At 41.8% G+C, this 27,752-nt stretch overlaps 1 protein-coding gene across 9 annotated transcripts in view; it reads left to right on the forward strand.

The window, feature by feature from the left end:
* PRICKLE2 (prickle planar cell polarity protein 2) overlaps positions 1 to 27,752 on the forward strand; it is a 320,980-nt gene that overhangs the window by 211,838 nt on the left and 81,390 nt on the right. For all 9 annotated transcript variants that reach the window (XM_077858179.1, XM_077858181.1, XM_077858180.1 and 6 more), the window contains one exon: positions 19,783 to 19,966. In XM_077858179.1, the coding sequence (XP_077714305.1) occupies positions 19,783 to 19,966 (184 nt within the window). The remainder of the gene's footprint in view (positions 1 to 19,782; positions 19,967 to 27,752) is intronic.

Below are 27,752 nucleotides of genomic sequence, written 5' to 3' on the forward strand. Positions count from 1 at the left end.
ATCATTCCTTATCTGAGCAAACCTCAAAGAAATCACTTAGCTCTTATAGAGTTTCTCCTACAGAGTTATAAAAATAATGAATAACTAGTGTTTAATGATGGCATATTCATGTGCCAGGCATTGTGCTCACTCTGGTGTGTGCTGTATCTTATTTCATACTCATGATAACCTTATGAGGTACAGTCTGTTATCATCTGTATTCTACAGAAGCTAGGCACAAAGAGGTTAAATAACTTGCCCAAGGTCCACAACTAATAAATGGGTAAGCTGGGATTTGAGTTTCTACCATCTGACTCTAGAGCCTTCACAACTTGTAGAGATGGGGCACCTGGGTGGTGCCTGGCGATGATAGATGGGAAAGATCTAGGGACTTACTTGTATGTATGTGTGTGTTACATAAACATACCATAGAAATAAATAAGTTCATTAGGTGAATGTACTATAGAAATGAAGGTATTTATTTCTATGGTACGTTCACCTAAATATTTAGAACACCCGAAATTATAAGCAGTGGATGAGGTGTTTTCCAGATGTAGTTGTATTTGTCTTAAGTAAAACGTATTCCAATTTATATAAAGTCAGATGCTCTGTGAAGTTTTGAAGAGCACAGGTGTTTGCCGTGGCATCTCCGTAGTTCAGCTAGCCCTCCAAAAAAGGTGTTACCTCAGAGGAATGGAGGTTCTGGCTAACTGAGGTTTTCGTTGTTTGGAGTTAAATCCAAGTTAGTTTCCTATCTTATTTTTGCCAATTTGGAAAATATACCCAATCGCTTTTCTGCCTTGGTAGAAAGAGCAGGGTTATCTAACTGCATACCCATTTAGGACATGGCAGCCATGTGAATTATTATCCTGAACGTGAATTCCCAGTGAATTTGTCCTTCAAGTGGAAGGCATAAGAGGTTGATTGCAAACATCCTCTGAATTTGATATCTGTCACCTTGCTGGACACCAGGCTGTGATCTGGTAAGACAAGCAGCTATCTGCTTTCTTCCCCCACTGCTCCTTGTTATTCTCCAAAAGCTTCTATCTGACTGGTAGAGGCAGTCTTCTTCAGGTGGGAAAATTATTCTTATGTGAATGTGTACCCATGTATGAACTCCATTCTTAGCAGCCTCATGACTGTAGTTAGTGTGGCGCTTAGCTAGCACCTGCATCACCAGGCCCCAGTCTCCCTTGTCTGTTGCAGACCTCACTGATGAAAGCCTACAATCTTTTCATCACACCCCAACAGAATCTTGGAATCTTTCTCAGCACACCAGGCAGCCTGTACCCATCAGTTGCAGTTGGCTCAAGAAATTTAACCTACATGCAATGTCTACCCTTAAAAACTCCCTGAAAGCTGATACTCTTTTCAATGTGGTAAATATGTATTTAACACCTAATTGCTTAGACGTGTGAAAAAGAAATTATGTTTTCCACTTGCTCCACATTTTGTTCTTCCCTCCCCAAAGTGGACAACCTGCAGGCCTATTGGAAGTTTTGAGTTAGTTGAATTTTTAGTAAACTGAAGTTTTAATAGAGTTTTTCTTCTTTTTCTGGGTTATGCATCCTGTTGTTCTGATTAATTTGGTGAGCATTGTTAAGATTCCTGCCACTTTTCATCACTGGTGAATGTAGTCTTCATCCAGCTTTCCTGCTACAATGCTCCCGGAGGAATACCCACTTTACAATGACCTGCTTTCGGTAGACATCCACTGGGTGATTCAGCCATTGGGTAGGTGGCCACTGCATAGGGAATGGCTGCTTTTGGCCCAACAACCACACAGCACTTGGCTAAAGCCCTCCCCTGACCGTTTATCTAGCAAAATTCAGGAGTTGGTTTAAATGACTGCTTACATTTACTCCTTGCATTTGAGTTCATCATGTCAGAAGTCACCTGGGAAGCCTGTCTAGACTGGATGCTTGCCACCAGCCAGAACAGTGAATGAACACCCTGCCCCACCCCATCTCTCACGCTTTCTGTCCAGTTAGGACATTCTGACACACCTGCCTCATTATGAAGTGATGTGGAAATGCAAAGCAAAGGCTTCACATATTCCTCCCAACCCTGTGAGCTCAGGTTGCTGCTAGAATGCCTTCTGAAAGGTGAGTGGGTGAAAAGTAATCTAGGCACACGACTCCACTGATCAGACTGGCATAAACCTGCCTTCCCCTCCTAGTGTCAGTTCAGCTGCCTGACCCGCTGCCTGGACACCATGGTGGTTTGCCTTCACCGCACTTAAAGATTGATTTGAATTCCATACCACTGAGTTGCTAAGGTTCAGCTTCCTTAGTGGTAACTATGATATCATTTGCTATTTTGAATTTTTAAAAGAGAGTGAGAAATAGAGCATCTGCAAAATGCAAGGCACTGTTTCTGGCCCTACAGGGAATGGCAGAGAAGGCCTATTACAACTGGTTCTTGAAACCAGGTGTTTTTAACTTGGAATCCAGGAGCACCAAAGGACCAGCAAAGATTGCTGAACTTTTTGAAATTAAATGCAATCTCTATTTCTGTGAATGTGTATATGTAAGGGTTATTTTGGCAGGAGGGTGTATTTTTGTTTTTAAAGGGAGAGGATCTGAGCCTTCATCAGATTCCTAAAGATGTAAAGTGACTCATAAGAAATGCTAAACTGACTGTTAGATTGTTGTAACCTTGTCCAGGAAAATATCTAAAGGCGACTGTGACTGGAAAAACCTATCCACCTATTCTGTGAAAGGAAGCACACCACTTTTCTGTGTGGCTACCCGGGAGCTAATGTTAAGCTCTGTGGAACTAGAAGGGGAATTACCTGGATCTCTTTCATTTTACAGATGAGTAAATCAAGGTCTGCAGTTTCAGGTGCCAAGGCCATGGCAGTCTTTGTTTCTTATGTGTTTCAGAGACTTTGGGGTTTAAAAAAAATTTTTTTATTATTTATTTATTCATGAGAGACACAGAGGGAGTCAGAGTCAGAGACAGAGGCAGAGGGGGAAGCAGGCTCCTTGCGGGCAGCCTGATATGGGACTCAATCCCAGGACCCTGGTATCACAACCTGAGCCAAACGCAGACACTCAACTACTGAGCCACCCAGGTGCCCTTCAGAGACTTTTTTAGTATTCATTTAACACTCTAACGATGTTTTGAATATTTGCTTTGGGTTAGGTCAGGAGTTTTCCGTCTCTCACTATATTCAAGGCACTCTTTTAAAAACTTGACATTTCACAATACACTTAACAGAATAAAATTTCACCCTAGTTATGATTTGATTCTCACTCATCCTAAATGCTTTCTTCTCTGCCCATACTTTACTCTTTGCATACTTTCATTTAATCCAGGAAAAATGTAGTCTTTCTTTGGTATGGTTTTGATGATCTACTACCGATCATGTTGATAGTAGACTCACACTCTACATTTCTGGCATTATTGTAACTGTACATTTTTAATTAATGCAAAAAATGAGTATAAAGAAGATAAAATTATACACAACGATCACAAGGGTTTGGAGACCTCTGGTTGAGAACTGCCAAGCTAGATTCTGGGCTAGGCATGAAAGATTCAAAATTTTAAGGAACTATACCTATTGAATGCTATTGTTCTAGATACAAGATAAGCTCCTTAACTTTGTAGAAGTTACTAATTACAGTGGGAAAAACATAATGGACACATTGACAAGACACTTTCTGAGCATGACAAGTGTTAAGAAAAAACATCAAAGGATGATAAAACAACGAGTGAATGAGAAGGGAAGTTGGCTACTTTCTGGAGGGTCCTTGGTGAAGGTGACTGTGAGTGACATGAATGGTGAAGAGTAGGCTGGTCTGCTCCTAAAGAGCGCAGGGAAGGAAGGCTATTCCAGGCAGAGGAAGAGTTGCTACAAAGATCCTAAGGATGGCCTTGGCAAGTTCATAGGAAAAACAAAAGGTCAATGAGGCTGAAGTACAGTAGACGATGTGCAGAGTGGGACAAAATGAAGTTGGAGAAAGAGGAAAAAGGGTAGATGACATTGGATCTTGTGAGCCAGGGTTAAAGAGAGTATACTTCATTCTGATTGCATTGGGAACGAGCAGTTTAAGTAGGAGAGTGGAGTGTTATCACCCTTGTTTTAAAAACAAACAGCTGGTGGAAAATAGGTTCTAGAAGGGCAGGGTTGGAAGCAGGGAATTAGAATAGCAGGCTGTTACAATAGCCCAGGCAGGAGGTTGTGGTGAATTGGACTAGGAGAGTAAAGGCAGGAATAGTGTGAAGAGCCAATGAAGAAATGACCAACACTGATCCACACACCAAAGGAGTCCACTGTCTGGATGGTTGTTCATTGTAACAACTACGGCAAGAGTGTGTGGGCATGGCTATTTCCAACATGCTTTGGGGTGGGGGGAGGGTACGTCCAGGGGGCACACGTTCTTCAAGCATCACCTTGTCAAAATCTGAATACAATAAATTTTTAAGTGTTTTCCTGTAGACCATGTGAATTCAATTCATCGAGGGCTTCTTTCCAATAAAACATGAAACTAGGAAATGTCATTTTCTTTCCATGTGCTTCCCCCTGTCCTCTTGCTGCTGCAGAATGAGGAAACTAGTTGTGGCTCGGAACAAAACCACAAAAACCGTTCCATAGATCCAGCTTCCATAGAAGGGAAGTCAGCATCTTGCCTTTTTTTTTTTTTTTTTTTTTTCCTAGCCCTCCTGTGGGAAACCCTGAGAAATTTGTTTTGTTTTGTTTTTTCCCTTGGACTTGACTGAAGCCAGGTCTCTCCTGAAAATCACGTCTTTCCCTATTGTGTCTGACTCGATCTGAATTGAGGGGGCTTTACTTCCAGCTTTGGGATTTGGGAAACACCCAATTTCTTGATGTTCTCGTTTCCCAAATCTGCTGGGGTTGTCTTGAGCCTTTGGCCTCATTCACTGAGGAACACGGATTTCTGGGAAGGTTTTGCCTCAAGCCCTTCAGCGCGGATATTAAAGGGCCCCTGTCAAGTTTTGAAGGGTGTGACCATTGCCAGAATCCCCACAAGCCAAGCCCCTGAGGGATGCTGTTGCCAGCTGGCCCACAGCCATACCAGAAATGGCTGGATTTCAGTGGTTCTCTGTGTATGGAGCTGGCTGAGTTCCCCTGGATGAAAGGCAGTCTAATATAAACTGAAAATGTTATTAATAAGCAGCCACTTAAGAATTTCCTATGACTTGCCAGTGATTTGGGGGCCTCTATGTGAACAAGGAGAAAAGCACAACTTGTTTTACATGGATTAGGGGACCGGTGCCGTCAGCCTGAAAGGGCATCAAAAAGGCATTCAGGTGTTGGGTGAAGGGCTCTAGAGTCCAACAGATCTCAGTTTGCATTCCCATTTTCATCACCTCCTGGCCGTGGGAGCTGGGGTAAGTTCCAGAAATGCTCTGAGCCTTGGTTTTCCCATCTGTAAAATGAGAATAATAATGGTAATTTCCATTGCATACTGTGCTTTGAGGATTGAAGAAGGAAATGTGGAAAGTGCTTAGCACAGAGCCTAGCATACAATCAGAAAATATTTTCTTAAAAAAAGAAAAGTCGGAGGGTGCCTGGGTGGCTCAATCAGTTGACCATCTGACTCTTGATTTCAGGTCAGGTCATGGTCTCACAGTCACGAGATTGAGCCCTGCATCGGGTTACATGTTCAGTGGGGAGTTTGCTAGAGATTCTCTCCCCCTCCCTGTCTCCCTCCCTCTCCATGTGCAAGCACATTCACGTTTCGTCTCTCTCTCTTTCACTCAAATAAATACATTTTAAAAAGAAAAGTTACAGGGATCCCTGGGTGGCGCAGCGGTTTGGCGCCTACCTTTGGCCCAGGGCGCGATCCTGGAGACCCGGGATCGAATCCCACATCGGGCTCCCGGTGCATGGAGCCTGCTTCTCCCTCTGCCTGTGTCTCTGCCTCTCTCTCTCTCTCTCTCTCTCTCTGTGACTATCATAAATAAATACATTTAAAAAAAAAAAAGTTACAGAAATCATACCCTAGAAATGGAGCCAACCTGACCTCACTTCCCCTGCTCATGGGAAAAAAAAAGAATTTGGGGTTCTAGACACTCCCAACCATGGCAATTGGTGTCTCTGAACTTCACTTTCTTTATCTCTAAAAGGGCAAAAATAGCCCTTGCTATTTTCATTAACATTGTAAGGATTCAAAAAAGTAATTCAAAGATTTACCTCAACTGAAACTGCATGGTAGGCTTTAAAGTGCTTGATTAGCCCCAGAAGTCAATAATTTAACATGTAACGTGTCTGCCAATTGTATTTTGGTAAGAAAAGAAGGTCATTTGTGTCACCCTGAAATACTAAAAGCATGCTAAAGATAAGTAATCCTTTGGTAAGGAAAATAATCAAGTTACCTTGCTCAGCGCAGCTCACTTTTAAGTATATAGTGGGTGTTTAATAAAGACTTATAGAAATAACTTGTTTGCTCCTCATCTGTTTTCCATTGATCTATCTTCTATCCCAAGTAGAATACATTAGTACGGTCTAGATTGAGTTCTAGAGAACAGGAACCATGACTACTTTTACTTGTTTGCTTTATTTTCCATCCTTCCACATACCATAGGGTGTGACATACCAGCAACATAGTCAGGTTTTGCTATGTGAAGCATGCTGTATATATATATATATATTTTTTTTTTTTTTCACTGTCTGATCCTAGCAGCAAGCCAATAAAGTGGTGGAGTTAGGATTTGAACCCAAGTCAGCTTGACTCTAGAATCTAAGATCTTACTTAATCCACTGCACTATATACTGCCTTTAAGTACTTAGGCAATATTTAATGCCTTAGATCTTGTCTTCCTGAGATTAGCCATTTTCTTCTACAAGGGAAGTAGAGATAAAACAAGTAGTTCAGCAGATGGCATGGAAGAAGGCAAACAAAAAGATATTTTGTGGAATCTCCCAGGCTTTGCCATGAAGTTTGGAGGCAAATGTTAGAATTCTATTTGTAGTCACTTCCTCAGAAACTTCTCCTAAAGGACTTCTCTGGTAAGGAAGTGCTCTTGGAACTTGCTCTGCTAAATGACCAATGAAGCAAAACATACATGTCATAAAATCATAGTTTGGGGACAAAATGAAGTTGAAGAATTTTTCCCAGAAAAAACTGGGAAAACTGTTCTGTCTACCTTGGTTTATTCTTAACGGGGCAGTGGGTCTGAGAGGCAGCTAAGGAAATCAGAGCTTCTCTAGATACCCATAGCCTTTCTTGGGGATGCAGTGATGCAGGTAACAGTGTTGCCATGGAGACACCATCCGTGGCCAAGCTCTTCTCCTTTGAGGGTTCACTGTGTGTACTCATTATGATGCTGAATTAGCTAGCTGTGTGTTTGGGTAGGCAGATTCCTTACTGGCCAGGGAACGCTTTTACAATGAAGTCAAAACTCCTTCAGATGGATTGTATGTATAATTCTCCAGCTGCCCTCTTGTCGCCATCTTTGACTCCTATCTGTATCTTGATGACACCTTGTTCTCTCCTAACTCCATGTCCTTTATTCACCTGTTGAGAATATTTCTTCCTTCTCTTTTTGCTTAGTATCCTCCTACTTGGCAACCTTTAGGTCCAGCTTCCTCAAAGGAGCCCTCCCTGACTCCTTGATAACCAAGAACTCTCTGTAGCACAGTGCCTGGCACATGGTAGGTTTCCTGTTAATAACTCTTCTAATAGCAAAGGAAATGACTTTCTAGTTGGTTTATTTTAAGACATTATTTTGGGAAACTGCAGTATTACATGATTGTTTCAAGAATAGTGTAGTGAACTTCCATACATTCCTTTTTTTTTTTTTTAAGATTTTATTTATTTATTTATTCATGAGAATATAGACAGAGAGAGAGAGAGGCAGAGACACAGGCAGAGGGAGAAGCAGGCTCCATGCAGGAAGCCTGACGTGGGACTCGATCCCGGGTCTCCAGGATCACACCGTGGGCTGAAGGCAGTGCTAAACCACTGAGCCACCTGGGCTGCCCAATTCCCTTTTTTTTTTTTAAGATTTCATTTATTCATGAGAGACACACAGAGAGAGACAGGCAGAGACATAGGTGGAGAGGGAAGCAGGCTCCCTGTGGGGGGCCTGATGTGGGGCTCAATCCCAGGACCCCAAGATCACAACTTGAGCCAAAGGTGGATGCTCAACCACTGAAGCCACCCAAACTTCCATACGTTCTTCTAGATTTCTCTGTTGTTAACATTTTGCCACATTTGCTACATGTTGTATCTCTCTCTCTCTCTCTCTCTCCCTACACATGCATACATATATTAATATTCTAGCTTAACCATGTGAAAATAAATGACAAACATCATCCTTTACCTGATCCTATTTCAGCATCTACCTCCTCAAAACAAGGACATTCTCCTCTGTATCCCCGCAAACAACCCTTCACTTTGGTATGTGTGGTTTAGCTCTTTGTGACTATATCTTTGTGTCCTAGTCAGACAGGGACTCTTGGTTTTTTTTGTTTTTTGTTTTTTGTTTTGTTTTTTGTTTTGTTTTAATCCCTCACAGTAACCCCTGGGATGTATAGTACATACATGTTCAGTGAATTATTGTATAATAAATGAAGCTGCCTGCAGCAAACATTTTTGGTATTCTCATCTTCCCCTTGGCACTCACCAGCCCAGTTTACTGTGACCCATGGTTCCTGCTGTAGTAGGAACTGCAGACTCCCTGTCTTGCCTGCGGGTAAGCGACAGGACCCCAGGAATAGTCCTCACCCAGTTGGTAATTGATGGGTGACCACCTCTGCCTCTTTGACTCTCCAGTGACACATTTCTGAGGAGTGTTTCAAGCTATCTTCCATAGCTCCTCAACTGAAATGGGTCACCGTGGTCCAAAGCTTCAGCCTGCACATTACCTCACCTTATGTTGGCATCCTTCCCTTTGCCAAGTCCCTTTTCAATTTCCCTGTCAGGACTGTTTGGAGACCATCTCCCACAATTCTTTACACTCAGATACCTCCTGAGGATCTGATTCTGGGGAAAGCCAATCTAAGGCATTGTCCCTCAGTTACTGAGACATCATACCCCTAAATCAAAGTATGGTAAGAGAGGTTCAAAAGAAGTCTTTCTAAGAGAGGTCATCCAGGAGGCTTATTTTTCAAAGGGGGTATGTTTCAACTGCTCAAAAATTACAAGGTGAATTCAGAATAGGAGCCATGTATATTTGCTCATGGAAATATGAAATGACATATTACGAGAGGAAACCACTGCCACTGAAAATTATCCACTACCAACTTTGGCAGTGCCTGGGAGAGAGAAGCTCCTCTTGATGCAGATGGCCAGAGCCACTGGAGCCCAGGCAGAGGGCAGGGAGTTGGATGGAGCCAGGCAGCATGGTCTTGGCTCTCAGCACACACCAGCCTCCTACCCAGCTGGCCCTGTCACGGTCTCACCCTTTAGCTTCTGTGTTTATTCAGAAACCATTTTTCCTTTCTCACAGAGATAGGAATCTTGCTTCTAGACATGGCCAGTGTCAAGGTTCATGCCTGGGCCCCTCATTCAGACTGAGTGCTTGCCAAAAAGAGGGGAAAACAAAGTATTGTGGCTGGGAAGAGGGAGTGAAGGAGCCAGCCAGACTGCAAATAACAGGATACACTGGTATCTGGGTATCAAGAACAAGGAACATAGGAATTTCAAGAAGGGGATGAAAAAGAACAGAGGAGCTGACGGCACCCACTCAGATGGTGCTATCCCCTGAATTTCACATTTTATGCTTGGGTTTTGAGACAGGCAGTGGCTCATACATTCTGGTCACTGTCGTGGAGGCAGATAGTAATGGGGGAGGGAAGCCTCAGACCACCTCCTGAGAGTGCTTCATGCCACACTCTTCCCCACCTCAGGCCTTTGTGCTTGCTTTCCTCTGCCTGGAGATCTCGCCGCCTGGGTTCTCTCAGAGAACTGAGAATATCATATTCAATATTCTGATCACAGCTCAGATGCCACTGGAGCGGGAAGACCTATCCTGACCCATCCTCAGTCCCTCTCTTCTTCATCTTCCTATTTATTTCCATCATTGCATTTACCAAAATCTGCAAATGGAAGGTTTCCCTATTTGTCTACCTGCCTATTGTCTATCGTCCCCACTGGAGTCAAAGCTCCATGAGGTTAAAGCTGTTGTATGTCTTTATCACTGCTCTGTGCCCAACATCTTAATACTGTACCTGTGTCCTATAGATGCTCATTCACTGTCATCTGCTTGGGTGGTGGGCAGGTTGGATGGATGGATGGATATGGATATGGATGAATGGACCAATGGATAGTAGGACAGAAGGACACATGGAAAAAAAGAAGGAAGGAAGATTTGGCCACTCCATTTACAACAAGATGGTAGAAAGATCCCTCATCTTAGAATCAGATGACATAAGTGCTAATCTGTACAATTTTGGTGAAGTCATAGATGAGTTTACAGCCTTAATTTTTGTGTCTGCGTAGTAGATTCAAATGCTAACTCAACAGAACTGAGAATGAATAAAGGAACTATGTGAAGATCACAGAAATATCATACATCCTCCATAAATGTGGGAAATGACACATGTAGTAGAAATGTAGCCACCGTGTTCACCCTTACCTGGTGTCCTCCGGTCAGAAAGCACATGTTGGAGTGGAGAGGAAGGAGCCCAAGCCCTGGAGCTGTCATGTTAAGCCCTTGCTCCTTTGGGGGCAGTTTCACCAACTGAACATCCTCACTTCATTACAGGCCAGCCTCCACTCATGTATCTCTTCTTGCCTGCCTCCCTTTCTGCCATTCTGATCCTTCACATGTGTTTTGTGAACGATGTAAAAGGTGGGAGCAGAAGCCTCATGTGTAGGTTCTATAATCATGTGACCTGTGCAGTTTCAGAGGGAAGCAGCTGATGTTCCTGTGAGAGCTCAAATTTGATAGCTTTTTTTGCCTTATTCACGACAGGATTATCTCAGCCCTATTTTAGGCAGGCAGACCCCACTTCCATTTCTTACCAGCTTACTAGAAACACAGCATGGTGATGACTTTTCTGCTAATAGCATCCACTGTCTTTTCATTTGTTGACCTCCGGGAAGCCTGCAGTCCAGTAAAAACTCTTTCACCCCACACATTTATGTACCTCCTAGGAACACCCAGGGGAGGTATCCCCACAGGACAGTGAACCAGAGCAACATTCACCTCATTTTAGGCTGGCACTTTGCATGCACGTGAAAAGTTGATGCTCTCATTAGAAACTTAAGGAGACTGGGTGACAGAGCAGACTGCGAAAATAAGGCTCCTGCCTAGCTCTTCCTGAGTCCATCTTGCCCAGGGTGGATCCTCCAGGTGGTTTGAAGCGATGGAAGTTTCCACAGCATTGAGAGTATGTGACTGATGTACAAAGACCCAATTCTCAGCCAGGGCTTAGTGGTTTTAAATTATCCATGCCCCATCTCTCCCCACTTGCACAGAAAATTGAAAGTCGATAGCTGTTGAAATCTGGTTTTCAGATGTTTTTTATCTGACGGACCTAACTTAACTCTGTGATACCCGTAAATATATATGTGGGCCCCACATTGCCAGCATCTTCCCTGCTACGTAAGTCCTCTAATCCTGTTACAGGGCACTGGATCAGAACAAACCCACTTATCTGGATTGAATAATGCTCTTCTATTTGCTGAGAGTGTTGTGTGTACGTGTGTGGGTGTTCTGGCTCACGCTTTGTCATTCCAGGCCAGTCTTGTCTCTTGGTACTTGCTAATGGCGAGCACATAGAATGAAATCTGGTCTCCAGTTTCTTAACATGAAGGAAAAAGAGGACCAGCAGCTGTTTCTGTTTAACAGTGATTATCCCTGGGATTGTGGGTGTTTTGAAATATTTCTTCTCTTGCTTATCTGCAATTCCTGATTCTTTCCTACATTAACTGTGTGCTACTTTTTTTTTTTTTTTTTTTTTTAAGGATAAGGAATCAGTAAAAGGTTTCCCCCTTTTCCTCTTAGTAAGAATAAAAGAAGTTATTTTTTTGCCTTCAGTGAGCTGGAGTCATGGAAGAATTTAAATACCCAGGACACATCCGTTACATAGCTTTTTGCTATTTGGGTTATTTTATCCCTTTTGTCTTTAACAAAAGTGTTTTTTCCCACACCTGATCTCGGCAGCCTGAGGCGCTGCCATGTTGCCACATTCCCATGTGTCCAGTGTTGCAGGTTCCTCATGAGTCACTTAGTATGTGCTGCTGCTGAGTTGCCCTTTAAGCAGTCTACCCTTTGACCTTTGCATAAAAGTGGCCTGAACCTGATCTGGCTATGGACTTGGGACAGAGAAGCCCATAATACAGGGAAGGTGGAAGGCTGGAAGGACAGATGGCAGGGCTGGCAGCGAGACACCCCTCTGGTGGCTGATGTGGTACTGCCTCTCTCTAGCACTTTGTTACATCCATGCTCTGATCAGTACCCAGCTGAGTGACAGTTGGGCTTAGTGACCTCAGAGTCTAAGACACAGTGGTCAGGAGGGATCACTGTAGGTTCCCTGTAACAGTTTTAAAAATGTGTGCTGCCCAGAGTTCCTGAGTCCATCCGGTGTGTTGGTGGAACACACGTTTCCAGACCATTCCCTGACTCTGGTGTTCCTTCTAACTGAAATGCCAGCAACAGAAGAGTGTCCTCTAACTGTGCATCGGAGTTGCTGGTAGAAATGCACTTCCTGGGCCTGGTCTCAGATCAATCAAATCTGAGTCTCCAGTTTATCCCAGGCCTCCCCAAGCACCTCCATGTAATGTCTTGGCAACCGGATATGTAATTTCCCATGATTAGAATCAGTATTTATACGCAGAGTTTCATGATTAGGAATTGTTTGTCTATTAAAAGCTATTGACAGTCTCTCTTTTTTTGGTCTTTCTATCATCTATCAGAATATTGAGCATCTAATTCACATTTTGCTAAGTGCTAGGAATGACCTTGAGCTGTCAAGGGAAGTATGCTTGTTTCCAAACTTACATTCTTGAAATCTTAAGGCCATGAAAATGCCTGGAGTTTGAAAGCAGGTTGAGCTTGAGAGGGGTTAGGCCTCCTCCCCTTACATCAATCTGGGCAGCTGTTTTATATATCGAGTTTTCACATAGGGGTTCTTTTGCAAAAAATGTTTTCCTCTCATTAAAAAAGGAAGGGGGGGGGGGTGAAAGAGAGAAAGCCATTTTTTTGGAAAAAGGACTTAATGATGTTTGCAATGCCATCTGAATCTAGAATCCTGCAGTTGAGGAAACGAACTTGTCAGAATCACATTATAAAGGAGGATCCCTTTTTCCCTTCATCCTATCACTTCTCATACAAAACAAGACATTTGGGTTCTGAGATCAGTGTTGTAAATAATGTGTCAACATTTCCAAGATGAGTCCCTTCCACATACACACACAGGCACCCAGCCTATTTATAATGAATCCTTTCACAGCACTGTAGGTAAATTAATTAGCATAAATTAGTTATTCTCCAAATGGTGTGGCCCTGGGCCCAGATGACCAGAATACTGTGAGATGGTTAGAAAAGAGAGCCTCTGCTGCCCACCAGTCTTGTGTGTTCCATGGAAGAGCAGATTGAGGCCTCTGGATGTGGAAGCAAATACATTAATAGCTTTTGGATTAGGAGGGTTGCAAGGGTGGTTGCCGGGCAGAGGGAGGGAAGGAAGGGGAATGAGGGATCACTGCTCGGAATCCTGCCTTCTTCCTTGGAAACCTGTCATTCACAAACCCAATTATGTGCAGGTAGCATGTCAACTCTGACAGAATGAAACCAATGCACACTTTATATGGCCTTTTTTTTTTTTTTAATGAAATCCTGCTATACTAGCAGGTTCTATTTTCATAAATGTCTTTTTTTTTTAAGCCAAATCATAGATTTCCTCCACACACCCCTGAAGAGCTTTAATCAGTGTGTTGGAAGACAGAGCCATTGGGTGTTGCTATGTACATTTTACCAAGAGGGGGAGAGAGACATGAGGATCAAGAGAAATCCTTATGGCCTATCTCTGACCCTCTGCTCCTTTCTGAGCATCTGGGCCTTGGGTTCCCCATTTGTAAACAGGGGTTATTAGATTAGTCTTTCCAAAGGCTGTCGTGGACTCACTCAAAGATTGAAAATTCTTTGCAAATAAAAATGCCTTTCCACGGGAGTGCCTGTTAATTATCAATGAGAAGTAGAAGGCAAGCAGCTAGCAGGGAAAACACATGAGGTCCTCATGGTTTTGATTTACCATTTTGTTTTCTTTTTTCCTTTTTCTTTCTCTTTGACTTTGATATTTCTGAATGTGTTTGTTGTTCAAGGGCAAAAGGGTATTCTGTGGTTGGGGTCAAGTGCACCTTCTGCAGTTAATTGTTGGGGTTTGGGGTCACGTAAATCCTATTTTGAGTCTCTGTTCCACTCACCATTTCGGGTTTACTTTGAACATGTTGCTTGATCCCTCTGGGCCTTTGCTTTCTTCTCTGGAAAGTGGGGATAATATTTTTTTTCTTGGAGGACTGGTGTACAAATCTGAACTCATGAGTGTAAGGTATGCGTAAGCCCAGTGCTGTGTGTTCTGCCCATGTATGCACCCTCGCAATTCAGATCACCCTCATCCTGATTCACCTTTCTTGTATTCCTGAGCACTTAGCATCTTTAATGTGCTATTTGACCAAATTATTCATTATGTGGATTGCTCAGGTCCCAGGAGGGCAGAGATCATTGTTTTGGTTAGGTATCCCAGGTACAAGAGCAGTGCGTGCCTGGAACATGGTAGGTACTTGATGGTTGTTGAGTGACAAAATAGGCCCTTAGCCATCTCCCCTTTCTCTGTTCTGTTCATAGTTCTACTCAGTGAGATTCATTCTGGATCTGGTTCTGTATTCTGTATTTTGTTATTTTCTTGTCTTTTTTTCTTTTCCTGGGACTTCAGTTCGTTAGATTATGTCCTTCAAACATTAAATATTGCACTTTTCCCTGCAGTGCTGAATACATGAGTTGCACAGATCAATATTTTGGAGGCTGAGTTTGGCAAAAAATCTTTTACATTTTGTTTGAAAAGTATGACTTTCTAGTATAAACCATAAGTCACCAAAGAGCTTCCTAAACTTGCTAAAACACACTGACTTTTTTTTTTTTTCTCTTAAGTCATTAACTGGTATAAAAATAACTGGAGAGGAAAATCCCTGACCACTTCCTAACACCCTTGACTTCTTTACAGTAGCTGGTTAATTAAAGAGTTACTGTTAAAATGGGCTCTGACTATTTTTAAAAGCAGCAGCCAAGGTTTGGAAGAAACCCCTTTGAGTTTGGAGATGCAAACCAGATCCAAGTGTGCATTCTGTCTGTGTATATTTTCGATCTGATGAAAAGCAGGAAGTGGGAGAATCTGACAAGCCTGACTTGGCTGAACTAAACTGATTTTGTTTCTTGAGTACATTTTGGTGTCAAATGTTAGGCATAAGACATTAATAGAGTGAGGACAAAAACCAACTGATCATCTTAATAGTTGGAAAAAACATTTGACAAAACCCAATACCCTTCTGTCATTAAAAAAAAAAAAAAACACTCAACAAACTAGCGTAGAAAGAATCTCCTTCAACTTGATAAAGGGCATCTACAAAAAGCCTAGAGCTAAATAATACTTGATGGTGAAAGATTGGATGTTTTTCCTTAAGATCAAGAACAAGACAAAGATATCTGCCACTGCCACTTCTGTTGACCGTTGTGCTGAAGGTTGTAGCCAGGGCAATAAGGCAAGACAAAGACATAAAAGGTATCAAATTGGAAAAGAAAGAATAAAACTATCTCCATTTGTAGATGACATGATCTTGCATATGGGAAATGCTAAGGAATACAAACACATACACCATACTCTTAAAACTGAAAAAAACTAGTTCAACAAGATCGTATGATGGAAGATCAATGTACAAGCATTCTTGGTGTTTCTATACCATAACAATGTGAAAAGGAAATTAAGCAAACAATTTTACAATAGCATTAAAAGAATAAAATACTTGGGAATAAACTTAACAAAAAATATGTAAGACTCATGACAGAAAACCATAAAATAGCATTGAAAGAAACTAAAATAGACTGAAATAAATGGAAAGACATCTTTCGTTCATGAATTGGAAGATCTAATATTGTTAAGATAGCAGTATTCTCAAAATTGATCTCTAGATTCAGTGCAATTCCTGTTGGAATCCCAGCTAGATTTTTTGCAAAAAACGGGCAAGTTAATCCAAAATTCATATTTTATGATACAAATGCCAGGGACCTAAGAGAGCCAACACAATTTTTTTTAAAGACAAAGCTGGACAACTCATATTCACAATTTCAAAACCTACTGCAAAACTACAGTAATGAAGACAGAGTGGTAATGGCATAAGGTAGACAGAGAACTCAATGGACTAGAACTGAAAATCCAAAAATAAACTCTTACATTTATGATCAACTGATTTTTGACAAAGACACCAAGACAACCCAAAGGAAAAAGAATCGAGTTTTTAACCAATGGTGCTAAGACAGTTGAATAACTACATGAGTATGAAGTTGGACTCCTAACTTACACCATGCATGAAAACCAATTCAAAATGGAATATAGACCTAAATATAAGAGCTAAAGCTGGGGATCCTTGGGTGGCTCAGCGGTTTGGCGCCTGCCTTCAGCCCAGGGCGTGATCCTGCGTGGAGCCTGCTTCTCCCTCTGCCTGTGTCTCTGCCTCTCTCTTTCTTTCTCTCCCTGTGTCTCTCATGAATAAATAAATAAAATATTTTTTTAAAAAGAGCTAAAGCCATAAACATCTTAGATGAAAACATAGGAGTAAATCTTTATGAATTTGAGTTAGACAAGGTTTCTTAGATGTGACACCAAAAGCATAAAGCATAGCAGAAGACTTTATCAGAATAAGAAACTTTGGTGCTTCAGTAGTCATATCAAGAATGTGGCAACCAGGGGCGCCTGAGTGGTTCAGTTAAGTATCTGACTCTTGATTTTGGCTCAGGTCATGATCTCAGGGTTGTAAGATCAGACTCTGCATCAGGCTCCATGCTGCTTAAGATTCTCTTCTTTCTCTGCCCCCCCCCCCAATACAAATAGATAAATTAGTTAGTTAGTTAATTAAAATAAAATCCCAAAGGCCTATGTTTAAAAAAAAAAAAAAAACAGACTTGGAAGTGTTCATACAATTAAAAAAAGAAGTGAAGACCACCCACAAAATGGGAGAATATTTTTACAAATCTTATTTCTGATAAAGGACTTATATTCAGAAATATATATATATAAAGAATGCTTATAATTCAACAAGAAAAAGACAACAATTTTAAAAATGGACTAAGACTTTTTTTTTAAGATTTTATTTATTTATTCATAGAGACACACGGGGATGGGGCGGGGGCGGGGGAGGCAGAGGGAGAAGCAGGCCCCATGCAGGGAGCCTGACGTGGGACTCGATCCTGGGTCTCCAGGATCACACCCCAGGCTGCAGGCGGTGCCAAACCGCTGCGCCACCAGGGCTGCCCGGACTAAGACTTTCAATGGACACTTCTCCAAAGAGGAGAAGTGTATTTAATAAAAATAATAAAAATTTAATTTAAAAAAAGTGTATTTAATAAAATAAAAAGATGCTCAGTATCATTAGCTATTAATGAAGTACAAATCAAAACCACAATAAGATGGACACTTCTCCAAAGAGGAGAAGTGTATTTAATAAAAATAATAAAAATTTAATAAAAAAAAGTGTATTTAATAAAATAAAAAGATGCTCAGTATCATTAGCTATTAATGAAGTACAAATCAAAACCACAATGTCACTCCACACCCACTAGGATGGAAACAATGGAAAGATATTAACAAGTGTGGCAAGGATATAAAGAAAATAAAACAGTCATTCATTAATGGTGGGAATATAAAAACGGTGCAGCTATTTCTGAAAAACAGTTTGACAGTTCCTCAAAATGTTAAACATAAGGTTACCATATGACCTAGCAATTCTACTCCTGGATATATACTCAAGAAAATTGAAAACCTGTGTTCACACAAAAACACTTGTATATAAATATTTAGAGCAGTATTATTCACAAAAATAAAAATAGTGGAAATAATCCAAATGTCCAACTGATGAATGGATGAACAAAATGTAATGTATCCATTCTCTGGAATATTATAATGCAATAAAAAGGAAGGAAGGATTGTCACATGCTACAACATGAATTAATCTTGAAAACATCCTACTCTGTAAAAGAAGCCAGTTTCAAAAAACTACATATTGCATGATTCCATACATATGCCTTTCTAGAACAGGCAAAGCCACATAGAGACAAAAAAAAAAAAAAAAAAAAAAAAAAAAACAGATAAGTGGTTGTCAGGGCCTGGGGTTGAAGGGGAGAGGATTGTGGAAAGTCACTGCTAACGTGCCTTGGGTTTCTTTTGGGATGATGAAAACATTCTACCATTAAATAGTGGTGAGAGTTTTAAACTCTGTGAATGTCTAAAAGCCAGTGATTTGTACATTTTAAAATGATGACCTTTATGGTACAGGAATTCTATCTTAACAAAGCTGTTGTCAAAAAATTAGGCATATGTGGGGATTCTGAACCCTCTCATTGCCTCAATAAGATGCTACTGAAACTAATCATAAAGATCTGAGTACCACGTAGAACAGCTCATTTTCTAAAAATTTTCCTCCTTGATTTCTTTTTCTTCTCTTTTTCATTGGTAGAAGCTAGAAATGCTTTTGTACTGCTGACATCAACCTTTTTACTGCTTCATCATTTTTGTAGCCATGGAAAAGGGAACAGATGGTAACCTTAAAAGAGAAATGTTCAACTTTGGGGAGAGATTTTATCTTTGGCTGCTACCTTTTGAAATAATTCACATGCATGATCCTCTTATACTGTATTTAAAAAAAAAAAAAAACCAACCAATGTGGGAAAGATTTGGGTTTCTGATTGGAATTTCAAACCTATGGGGATATTTACTAGAGGTGAAAATGTCTTTCCCATGAGATCTTAGGGCCAGATTTGTTTGGTGGGAAAATATATTCTTACTCTTTTTCTTAAAGAAAACCTCGCGGGCAGTTCTCTTTAAAACCTTCCAGAGCTGGTCGCTCAGTGGTTTAGCGCCACCTTCAGCCCAGGGCGTGATCCTGGAGACACAGGATCGAGTCCCACGTCAGGCTCCCTGCATGTCTCTCTGTGTCTCTTGTGAATAAATAAATAAAATATTAAAAAAAAAAAAAAAAACTTCCAGGGCAGCCCGGGTGGCTCAGCGGTTTAGCGCCACCTTCAGCCCAGGGCGTGATCCTGGAGACTGAGGCTCGAGTTCCACATCCAGCTCCCTGGATGAAGCCTACTTCTCCCTCTGCCTGTGTCTCTGCCGCTCTCTCAGTGTCTCTCATGAATAAATAAGTAAGATCTTAAAAAATAAAATAAAACCGCCTAAGCTTCTAGGAAATGCAAATGGTATGTTGTCAGCATTTGTTAAATCCCCTGGTAATATTTCTGATCATCATATGTATTATGTCGATTTAATTACTATTCTAGTTAAAATTGTAGTCATGGTCCCTATCCAGTGCTCTAATAAAAGATATTTTGACATTATTTTTGGGATATTGATTTAGAAGAAGAGGTGGGAGTCCATGTTCAAATATTCTCATCAGGCTTACCTGGTGGCCTCTGACCTTTCGTGACATTTCCACATGTGCAGCACCACACCTTCAAGAAGACAGGCATGCTGTGGAGTACCGCTTTAGATGCTCTTGCCAAAAGCCAGTTGCCAAGGAATGTGTTTATGGTTTGGGATCCAAGGGCTGGTGACTGGCAGCCAGATGATCAATGGTTTCTTTTACCTTCCTTCTTACCTCCTACCTTTGCTGCTTGCAGGAAGATCTGCCTACACTGCAAGTGCCCTCAGGAGGAGCACATGGTGACAGTGATGCCCCTAGAGATGGAGAAGACTGTCAGCAAACTCATGTTTGACTTCCAGAGGAACTCCACATCAGATGACGACTCGGGCTGTGCCTTGGAGGAGTACGCTTGGATCCCGCCGGGGCTGAAGCCTGAACAGGTACCATTCTTGATGGGGAGGGCAAGTGTGGTTTGGGCTGTTTTTCTTTGTCCTGCTCGTCCTTCTTCATTCCAGTTCAGAAGGAAGAGTTCATTTTGCTGATTCAGACAAGTGGCTGGGGCTCCACGGGTTGGCGACATCTGGGGCACCAGTGGGTACTGAAGAAGAGAAAAGAAACTGAGTCCTGTGTGGGCCATTGCTCATTTGTTCTGGGTTGCTATTATTCACTGTCAACAGAAGATGGAAACTTCTCAGAAATGTTGGCTTTGAGACATTAGGGAGGGAGACTTGATTTTTGGAGAGGGAAAGGGAGTGCTACATTGGCCAATAGTCTTAATGATTCTTTGTTAAAGGAGAGTGAGGAAATAAGGATTTGCCTTATTCCTCCCAGTGATATATGCTGTGTTTAATTCTAAGTTCAGCCTTGCTTTACAAAGAAAGACATTGGCATTTCCTGAAATATTTGGCAATACCTACAGGCCATAAGTATTATTGGCTCGATTAGATGAACTTTGTTTCTTTCACTGCATTTTTCTCAATAGTATATACACTCTTCGCTTTGTATTTCTATACTTGGGGTTTTCTCTTTCACCAACCTTCTGTTGGTTTAGAAGCTGGACACTTTTCATGGTCCTGGAGAGCTCCACCCCTATTTTTGCCTTGTGACACAGAAGATGGCTTTCTCTCGTGATCTTTCCCTATGGCTGACAGAATGTTTTGAAGCTTAAAATACCCCAAAATTTTGATGTCAGGAACTTTCAGGATGATAAGTCTTCCAGGAAATGTTCTTTGTGATTAGGCAAGGCTGAAGAATTTGCAAACAACTCAAGAATGGACCCTCAGTAACATCCCTTTGGCCATTTCTCATTCTCTTCTTCTAGTATTTGAGAGCACAAACTGGCACCTGAAATCAAGTACACAGGCAGGATTTGCTTAGCTAGAAAAGTATTATTTAAAATTTTGAATTAGGGGGAGGTGGGCAGGGGGTTGGGGTGACTGGGTGATGGGCACTGAGGGGGGCACTTGGCGGGATGAGCACTGGGTGTTATGCTATATGTTGGCAAATTGAACTCCAATAAAAAAATTAAAATAAAATTTTGAATTAATTACTAATTCTTAAAAATTAGGAATTTTTATGTAGAAATTCATATCGATGTCTGAAGAACTGAAGATCTGGCATCTCATCCCTGCAAGGATTGGTGCTGGCCAGTTAGCTGAGCGCTGGCCATTCTTTCTAGGCAGTTGGATCTCTCTAGGTCACCCAGCCACTTTGTGTTACCTTCCTAAGCTCTGAAGACATTTCATTTTTTGTGATCTCTTTTCTCATTCTTCTAAGGAAGAAAATGTTATAGAACAGAAAACATTCTCAGAAAATAATCTCCACGAGGATTTGGGGAGTTCAATGTTGAGATATTAGCTGCAAGAAATAAGAACATTTTCTCTCAGTTTGCAGGTTGTTATATCTTTATTTCCTTCTGTTTTGGTGAAGATGGTATTATTAAAGAGTAAGCTTCAGAAGAATGAGAGTATTTGATTGAGTTTGTCTGAACACTCAAAAGAGGTGGTGGATGACTGAATATCTTTGTTTGACATCACCATTCTGCTGCCAGTGTTTGAGCATGGAGTTTTCACACCTAGATACATCTGTGAGCTTGTTTCATTTTCTTGCTAACCTCATTTCCAGCAGCTTCTAAGAGACCCATCTTTCTTTTGTTCACATTGCTTTCTACTAAAAACTGGCCCCTGAAATTCTGAAGTTAAGCTATTTGGGGTTTCCTGCTTATGTAGAAGACCATGAAACATTATTCTGAGATTTTCAGATGCAGGGAAAAATTTCTGTTGGCTTAAGAGAACAGACAGTTGCAGAAGCTGGGGTCTTGGTTCAGTTCACAATTCCAAAAGTGAATGCGGATAGTGTTTTTGAGGGCCGCTTGACTCATCCAAAATGAACGTTTTGGGGAAACAAAAACCAACTTTCTTTGATTTGTTTGACAGAAAACAATTAATGCTATTAAACAAATGGTTTTAATTATGTCCAGTGAAAGGATATTCCCATCTCTTATAATTCTGCTATTCCTTGGATGGTTTTCTCTATTCCCTGAATTTATTCAAACCTATGTGACACAGATGGTTAGGAAGGGCAGTTGTTCTCTAGAGAGAGACTCTCTCTTCAAGCTGTTTGAAGGGCTGTATATTTGCCTAATAAAATAGGAGTCTGTATTTAAAGGTATTTGAAGGGATCATGCTGCATAAGAGAAATGGGGTTCAAATTTTAAAATTATGAGATCTTTTAAAATCTATTACTTATGGAACTACTTATAGATTTAAAGATTTTTTTAAAAGCTGTGTAGAATGTTTTAAGATTAGACAAATTTGAAACCCTGAATGCCTTTCACTAAAAATTCTGATGTTTAATATCATGTTTAGTTGTCTCTGATTTAAGAAACTTCATTTTTCTATCAAGAGAAATTACAATGAAAGTTGAATGCTTTGTGCCACAGGCGAAATACTAAAGACCAGTTAGGGTTGAGAGTAATGTGCTTTCATTTCTGGTAGAAACCTTTCATTTTACTCCCTGATCATGGGGTTGGTAATATACTTTCAGGTGATACTCTTTATTATTCTATTTCTTCTGAGAAATGCCTTCAATTAAATATAATGCACACGGAAGTCACCTCCCACTTAGGGAGGTGTTTTTGAATAGGGGCATTTAATTTCATAAAAACCTACTACTGCAAAACCCAACCATCTTAAAGTAATGTGAAAAGTGATAAATATAATAGATGATGCCAGAAAGGAAGAGCATTTATGCTGTGATTCTTAATGACTGGCCTAAAAAGTCATGAGTGAGGTTGCTCCGATCCTCCCCCCTTTGTTCACTTCTGATGTTTCTATGACATCAGAAAGCCCTCCAGTACCTGAACTGTCCTAATTGCCCATCCAGTTTCTTTAAAGCTCCAGTTTGTCTTCAAATCAGTTTATAGTATGTGCCCCATCTTATAGAGCTGTTATTGTGATAAATTTACAGTAGATGGTACTTCAGAAAAAAAATTGGAGGATTTTTAACAAGCCATGAGACAAGCAAATGGTGGCCACCTGGGTGGTTCAGTGGTTGAGGGTCTGCCTTTCGCTCAAATTGAGGTCCTGGGGTCCTGGGGTTGAGTTCTGCATTGGGCTGCCCACAGGAAGCCTGTTTATCCCTCTGCCTGTGTCTCTGCCTCTCTCTCTCTCTCTGTGTCTCTCATGAATAAAGAAATAAAATCTTTGAAACAAAAGAAAAGAGAGGCAGGCAAATGGTGAGCATGATTTCTGTACCTGAGCACTATTGGAATTCTGGGCTGGATAATTCTTTGCTGTTGAGGCTATCCTGTGCAGTGTAGGATGACTAGCAGTTTCCTTGTCTTCTACTCATGAGATACCAGAAGCACACAACACCTGTTCCTCTAGACTTTGGGGTGACCCAACCTGTCTCCAGGCAGTGCCCAGTGATCCTGGGGGTTAGGTTGGGCACCCCAGTTGAGAACCACTGAATGAAAGTGATGTTGAAACCTAAAGGATCTGTCAGCAAAAATTCTGGCCCAATCAAAACATAAAATTCTGACTCACATCAGCAGACATTTGTTTGAGTACCTACCATGTTCTAGCTCCAGTTTAATAGCTGCTCCCTTGTAACAGGGTCAAGTATTTGGCAGAGGGAAAACATGGTGATTCCTTGCTGCTTGAACAGGGGCCAGTGCTCTCCGAACAGACCCCATGGTGCTCAATAAGACAAAAGAAGAATCCGAGTGTTATGAGGAGCAGGCAGTGGTGGGTGGGTCACCTTTTGTTCTCCAAAACAGAAATCGCTTTTTGATTAAGGAAAGCTGGCTTATTGGAAAACAAACAAACAAACAAACCAGAAAGAAGAGAAAATATAAAACACCTAAGGAAGTGGATCAAAATCCTCCATCATTCCACCAATCCAGGAGTATTGTTTTGTAACCTTTATTGTATGCATGTAGCAAGTATCTTTGTAATAGGAGTACTTTCTGTTTTGTTTTGGACAAAAATGTGATGACGCTGTCCACTTACTCTGACTTTTGTTTCACTTCATGTATTATGAACATTTTTTGGTATCCGTGTATTTAGATCCAACTTATCCTTTCGGAGGTTGTCTGGTCTTCACTGATATTTTCTAACCTGGAAAGGTACCATCCACCACTAGGGAGCATTTGGAAATGTATGTTCAGAAGGGGGTACTTTGTCAAAATAAGTCTACTAGCATTAAAATGGGTAGGCTTGGATGCTTAACATCCTGAAAATTACCAGATGATTCTGCGCAAAGAAGCAGCCACCCCTCCCGAATGCCAAGAGTACCACCCCTGAGCCAAAGGTCTATTTTTGACTGTGCCTTGTTGGCAGCTTTCTTCCACATTAAATAAGATGGGCAGTAGCCCTCCGTCTTGCACATTCGCCTATTCCTCACAATTCTTAGAGGCAGAATGGTCTCATGTAAACCTTTTTAATTTTTAAGGCTTTTGATTTATGGTGACAAACTGCTATCTGGAAAGTTAACTAACTGGTAAGTCCTCTGGGTAGACAGTCTTCATTACGACCATGTCAATTTGGTTTTTTTTTTTTTTTTCTTTTTTCTGTTAATTCTACTCATTACTCCATGCAAACCTGAAGAGACCATCAGGTTGTGTCTCCTGAGTTGTGTCTCCTTTCCATCCATGTTTTGGATGCTCTAGGGATCTGTGGAAGATTCTCAAATATGAAGGCACCAATCCTTGGTACTCCAAACATTAGTAATATCACCTTGACCTTTACTGTGGTTTTGCTCATAAAGAGTGGTGATTCAGTTACTTCTCCAGAAGTACTTGCACATCAAACCAACATAGGAAAGATGAAGATATCAGGGGTAATTGTCTGATGTTTGGCTTTTTTTTCTTTCTTTTTCTTTTTTAAGATTTTATTTATTTGAGAGAGAGGAAGGGAGAGAGAGCATGAGCAGGGTGGAGAGACAGAGGGAGAGGGAGACGCAGGCTCCCCACTGAGCAGGAAGCCTGACACAAGGCTCGACCCCAGGACCCCAGAATCATGACCCGAGCCAAAGGCAGACACTTAACTGGCTGAGCCACCTAGGTGCCTCTGAGCCACCCAGGTGCCCCTGATGTTTGACTTTCATAGTATTCCACAACATGTGGCAAAGCAGACCATCCAGTAGTACCTACAGGAGGGGGTGAATTAGTTGGTTTTGAGCTCTATGTAAGTCTACAACATCTCTCTTAGAGGTACATAAAATTCTGTGTTTGACTTTCAAGGCAGTGACTTTTGCTCATCCATCAAGTATCAGATTAAATGTGTTTCCTCAGGGAGCTTCTGTGGCCATTTTCTACTTCCAACAGAAGATTAGGTCCCCAGTTACATACTCTGTAGCAATCACTGCTACTACTACTTAAGACTTTTCAAAAAAAAAAAGACTTTTCAAACATAATTAGATACTTACTGGTGTAATTATCTGTTTGATATTTGCCTCCTCCACTCTGCTCTAAGATCCAAGAGGGCTGGGATCGTGTCTGGTTTGTTCTTCAGGAATCCTCCTCCTCCTAGCACAGAGCCTGACCATGGCAGCCACCCAGCTAATAGTTGATAAGAGACAGGCAGATGACTGGGGTCCTCTGCAGAAGCAGAAAGGCTCAGGATAAAAAGTCTTCAAAATGTTCTTCTACATTAAGGATGGTTCTGTATCAATTTTTCCTACTCCCCTAACCATCTCGATTACTTCAGAGTTTTCTCAGCCAACAAGGGGCAGGAGATGGGTGGCCTCTCATGAAGGACTGTGCTCTAACACACACATGAAGCAGCACTGCTAGCTCCAAGACCCAGATCTGGAGCCAGGTGGAAAGAGCCAAGGGCCTGGCAGGGAGTCACTTGTGTCCCAAATGTAGGGAGCCCTTTGGGAGCCACAGGGTGAAGAGGAAGCAGCGTGGTCCAGAGGGAAGAACCTCACCTCTAGAGTCAGACCCAACTGGCTGCTGCTCCCTCTCTTTCTGGCCTCAGCAAGGATGTTTGGCTTCCAAAAGCCTTGGTTTTCTGATGATGGTGATGATGATGATGATGATGATGACGACGACGACGACAACAACAGTGCGGAAAATTATTAACACCTGTTATTTGCCCACTAGTTTTTAACTTTGCTTACATGATCCTGTTTCATTCTGGAAACAGCCTTATTTGGTAATTATTATTCCTGCCTATGTTTCGGAGATGAATAAAGCAAGGCTCAAAGAAATTAAAACACATGCCCGCGGTCACACAGCTGAGCAACAGAGACAGATTCAGCCTCAGGCAACCCGACCTGCGTACCAATACTCTCAGAGCTGTGGGCCGCAGGAGCTGCTCTGGGTCCCGAATGAGGGATGCACACAGAAGGTGCTAGATAAAATGGTTGTCACCTTACTGCCCTTCCTGTGAAGCTGTGGTGACACGGATGACTATTGCCCCGAGCAGGCAGGAGGAGGGGGGAAGGGATCTTTCAGCCACCAGGACAGGGGAAGGTTAGGTGGGGGTGGAGGAGGTGAGTGGAGCATAGGCTTAGCAGGAGTCCTAGATCCCTTCCCAGCCTTCTCAAGGACTTCAGTAAAATCATTTTTAATTCTGCAATACAGAGGCCTTCCTGTTCCCTGGGTTGTCTGCTGTGTGAGTGTTGTAAAGGTGCACCGTCTTTCTGATGAAGTTCTGGCTCCACTCAGCCAGAGCAACTTGGACAGGGCCCACCTGGAGCCACCTGACCATGCGAATTCTCTCATGCACCCAGCAGGTTTCTGGGCTGCCTGCTGATAAAAACAGCTCTGCCGCCCACTTCCCTCCGTGCCTGAGGAGGTCTCCTGCAACATCCCGGTCACCAGGCCTGGGAGGAGTGAGTCCCTGGGGCATCTTCTGTAGGCTGCTCTGAGTGCAAAGAGAGCCTTTCCAAGAAGAATATTCTACAAATCAACCCACCCTCACCCCCCAACCCCCACCCCACTCCCCGGGAATCAACAGGTCAGCAGGAGGCATCACTCCTGGTCTGGCCTCTCTTTGCCACTTAGAGCATTTTTAGCACCTGTCTCTAACGAGTGAGCTTGGCAGTGTTCCACGGGATTGCATTCCCCCTGAGATTGTGGATTGCATTCCTCCTGAGAGTGTATGGAGTGAATCAGAGAGTATGCTGGAGAATTTTGTCGAAAGGAAATAGCAGTTGGGCTTTTTTCATGCACTCATTCACTTATCCAACAGATACTAGCATTTAGCTACTATGCTTCAGGCACTACTCTAGGCACTAAGGATAAAACAGTAAACAAGATAATTAAGGTTTCTGCTAGATTGTAGTTGCAAGGGGGTGGGTGTTAGAGACATAAATTAGAAAATAAATCAATGTTCAAGATAATCCAAGATCAAAAAAAAGATAATCCAAGACTGTGATAAGTGAAAAAACAATGATGTTAATAATGGCGATATGAACATTTGGCATCAGGCATTACCCTAGGTGCTTTACAAGTTGTGTCCCAGTTAATCCATACCATGAAGAAAATACAGCAACTTCTGTGATAATGGATGTGGGCTGGAGTGTTGGAGGGACCAGCTAATCTAGACCAATTGGTCAGGGACGGCCTCTCTGGGGAGGTGGTATTTGAACTATTGCTGAAGGACATGAAGAAGCCGGGCATGCAAAGATCTAGCTTCACAGATGGTACACGACCCACTTGTATGAAGCTCGGAAGTGAAACGAAATCGCTACCAACTTTGTATTTGCTTGAAGATA

The sequence above is a fragment of the Canis aureus genome, chromosome 19, assembly GCF_053574225.1.
Source record: "Canis aureus isolate CA01 chromosome 19, VMU_Caureus_v.1.0, whole genome shotgun sequence".
Lineage (NCBI taxonomy): Eukaryota > Metazoa > Chordata > Mammalia > Carnivora > Canidae > Canis > Canis aureus.